Genomic DNA, 2,977 nt, shown 5'->3' on the forward strand with positions numbered 1-2,977 from the left:
CGGCCTATAGCGGATGCGTGCTGCTGCTGCTGCTGCTGCTGTTGCTGTTGCTGTTTCTGCTGGTGCTGCTGCTGCCGCTGCTGCAGATGTAACGAGCCTAGGGGAAGACACCTAGTTGCTGCTGTTGCTGCTCCCCGCGCTGTTGCTGCTGTTGCTGCTGCTGTTGCTGCGCTTCTCCCTGCAAAGCTTTTAAAGTTGCTGATTAGCTCACAACAGCAGCAGCAGCAGCAGCAGCATTCGGGTCTGCTGCTGCTCCGTGTCTCTTAGGAGAGAGTCTAGTTCTTCTGCGAAGGCTCTTGCTGTTGCACTTGCTGCTCACCCTGCTCCGAGCAGGAGACTTAACGGAGCAGCAGCAGCAGCAGCAGCAGCAGCAGCAGCAAAAGTAGCAATGCGACAAAGTACTGCTGCTCACGACTCCACAATAAGGGTAAAAAGAAAGCTGCTGCTGCTGCTCTTGCCGCTGCTGCTACGGCTGCCTCTGCTTCTGCTGCCCTTGCTGCAGTAGCAGCCGCTGCAACTGCTGCTGCCACTCTTGCTGCTGCTGCAGACCCTGCTGCTGCTGCTGCTGCAGCGTCTGCGCCTCAGGGGGCCCTCCGAAAGCTCAAGAACAGCCCCGACTCCATCACGCTGCTGCTGAAGTGGGACTTTAGCTGCCTTGCTGCTCAGCGACAGCAGCGGGAGCAGCAGCAACAGCAGCAGCAGCAGCAGCCAGTTGAGGTGTATCTACAGCTCGACCGAGATGTCACGCGTGCTGCTGCTGCTGCTGAAGCAGGAAAGGGACAAGTGCTTTTTACCCGAGGCGTTTTTTTGAGAGACAAGGCGCAGAAGCAGCAGCAGCAGCAGCAGCAGCAGCAGCAGAAGCAGCAGCAGCAGAAGCAGAAGCAGAAGCAACAGCAGCAGCAGCAGCAGCAGCAGCAGTTCGATGACCGAGTTTTCGGGCTGCAGTTTCTCTCGCAGCTGCTGGGCCACAACATTGACTTGGAAGCAGAAGCAGCAGAGCTGCAGCAGGAGCTGCAGCAGGAGCTGCAGCAGGAGCAGCAGCAGGAGCAGCAGCAGGAGCTGCTGCCGCAACGGCAGCAAGCCGACGGAGCTGCGGAGCAGCAAAAGTCTCCGTGTGTCTCCTCCCCCTCTCTCTGCCAAGAGCTGCTGCTGCAGAAGCTGCTGCAGCAGCAAGAAGGACTAACTGTCTCCAAATATTTATCTTCTTTTGATGTTGACGTTGTCACTTTTTCCAGACTCAAAGAGTTCATGCGGGTTCGTGCTGCTGATGCTGCTGCTGCTACTGCTTTTGCTGCTGCTGCTGTTGCTCTGTAGTGCTGAGCAGCCTCCGCAGCAGCAGCAGCAGCAGCAGCAGCGTGGTGAACCGTAGCGCAGTGCTCCCGCCCCCCTTAGACTCCACCTTAGCAGCAGTAGCAACGGCAGCAGCAGCAGCAGCAGCAGCAGCAGCAGCAGCAGGTGAGTTGTGCTGCTGCTCAGGAGTCTGGGTTACAGAGTGAAGAAGAGCTGCTGCAGCTGCTGAAGGAGACACACAGCAGCAGCTGTCTCTCTCAAGTGTCTCTCGACATGAAGGGGACACTGACGGGATCGGTTCCTGCTGCTGCTGCTGCTGCTACTGCAGCACGGGGCAGCAGCCCCCGCGCAGCAGCAGCAGCAGCAAATGTTGAAGACCCCTACTTCCCGCTGCAGTGGCATCTTCAAGCAGCAGAAGGTCTCTACAACTTGGGAGCTGACAAAGCCTGGCAGCAAATGCAAAGTGAGCAAAAGTGCTGCTACTGCGAGGAGACAAATAAATTTGCTGCTGCTGCTGCGAGGAGACAAATGAATTTGCTGCTGCTGCTGCGAGAATATAATTGAATTTGCTGCTTCTGCTGCGAAGAGACAAATGAATTTGCTGCTGCTGCTGCGAAGCGAAGAGACAAATGAGTTTGCTGCTGCTGCTGCGAGGAGACAAATGAATTTGCTGCTGCTGCTGCGAAGAGACAAATGAATTTGCTGCTGCCGCTGAGAAGAAAGCTTTGAGTTTGCTGCTGCTGCTGCTGCTGCTACGAGGGGCTGAATTTGCTGCTGCGAAGAAGAGGAAATAGCTGAATTTGCAGCTGCTGCCGTGAGGAGGCAGTTGAGTTTGCTGCTGCTGCTGCTGCGGGGAGAGTTAAATTTTTTTTGCTGCTGCGGGGAGACAGTTAAATTTGCTGCTGCTGCTGCTGCTGCTGGAGAAATAGGTAATTTGTAGGGAGACTCAGTAGTGGGGGAGTTTAGCTGCAGAGACACCAGAAAGAGACGGAAACGAGGCCGCAGCAGCAGCAGCAACTGCTGCTGCTGCTGCTGCTGCTGCTGCACCAGCAGCAGCAGCAGCTGACCTGCGCCCTAGGGATCGCTGCAACAGCTTTTTCGCCTCCTCGAACTGCCCGTGATGCTGCGTCTTTCGCTGTTGCTGCTGCTGCGTTTGCTGCTGCTGCTGCTTGTGCTGCTGCTGCTGCTGCTGCTGCAGGCGCGCAGCAGCAGCAGCCGCAGCAGCAGCAAGTGGTGGTGGCGCTGCTGGACACTGGCTGCGGCCCCCACGAAGACATAAATAATATTTTGTGGATTAACAGCAAAGAGAACTGCAGCGACGGAGTGGACCACGACAACAACGGCTACGTCAACGACTGCAAGGGCTGGGTAAACCCTAAACCCTAAACCCTAAACCCTAAACCCTGGGTTTGCGCTCCCAAGAACGGAGGCAGCGAGCGACGGACACGGATGCTGCAAGCAAACTGCAAACTGCAACAGTTTCAAGCTGCGAGGCGGCAGCAAACGTCCAGGGTTTAGGGTTTAGGGTTTAGGGTTTAGGGTTTGGGGTTTGGGGTTCAGGACTTTGTGGACGACACAAACGACATCACGGACACTTATGGGCACGGCACGGCGGTGGCTGCTCTTATGGCTGCGAGCTTTGACAAAAAGGGGGGCAGAGGTAAACCCTAAACCCTAAACCCTAAAC

The 2,977-nt window shown here is 56.3% G+C and overlaps 1 protein-coding gene across 1 annotated transcript; it reads left to right on the forward strand.

Annotated features, from left to right (window-relative positions):
- Positions 1-388: 388 nt before the first annotated feature.
- Positions 389-2,961, forward strand: ETH_00025145 (Subtilisin-like; the record flags this gene model as incomplete). The annotated part of the gene is made up of 5 exons (XM_013379130.1): positions 389-398; positions 503-1,254; positions 1,477-1,753; positions 2,489-2,658; positions 2,851-2,961. The coding sequence occupies 5 exons, from the start codon at positions 389-391 to the stop codon at positions 2,959-2,961; spliced, it is 1,320 nt and encodes a 439-aa protein (XP_013234584.1).
- Between the last annotated feature and the right edge of the window lie 16 nt (positions 2,962-2,977).

Source organism: Eimeria tenella, genomic scaffold (assembly GCF_000499545.2).
Source record: "Eimeria tenella Houghton genomic scaffold, Eth_scaff1464, whole genome shotgun sequence".
NCBI classification, from domain to species: domain Eukaryota; phylum Apicomplexa; class Conoidasida; order Eucoccidiorida; family Eimeriidae; genus Eimeria; species Eimeria tenella.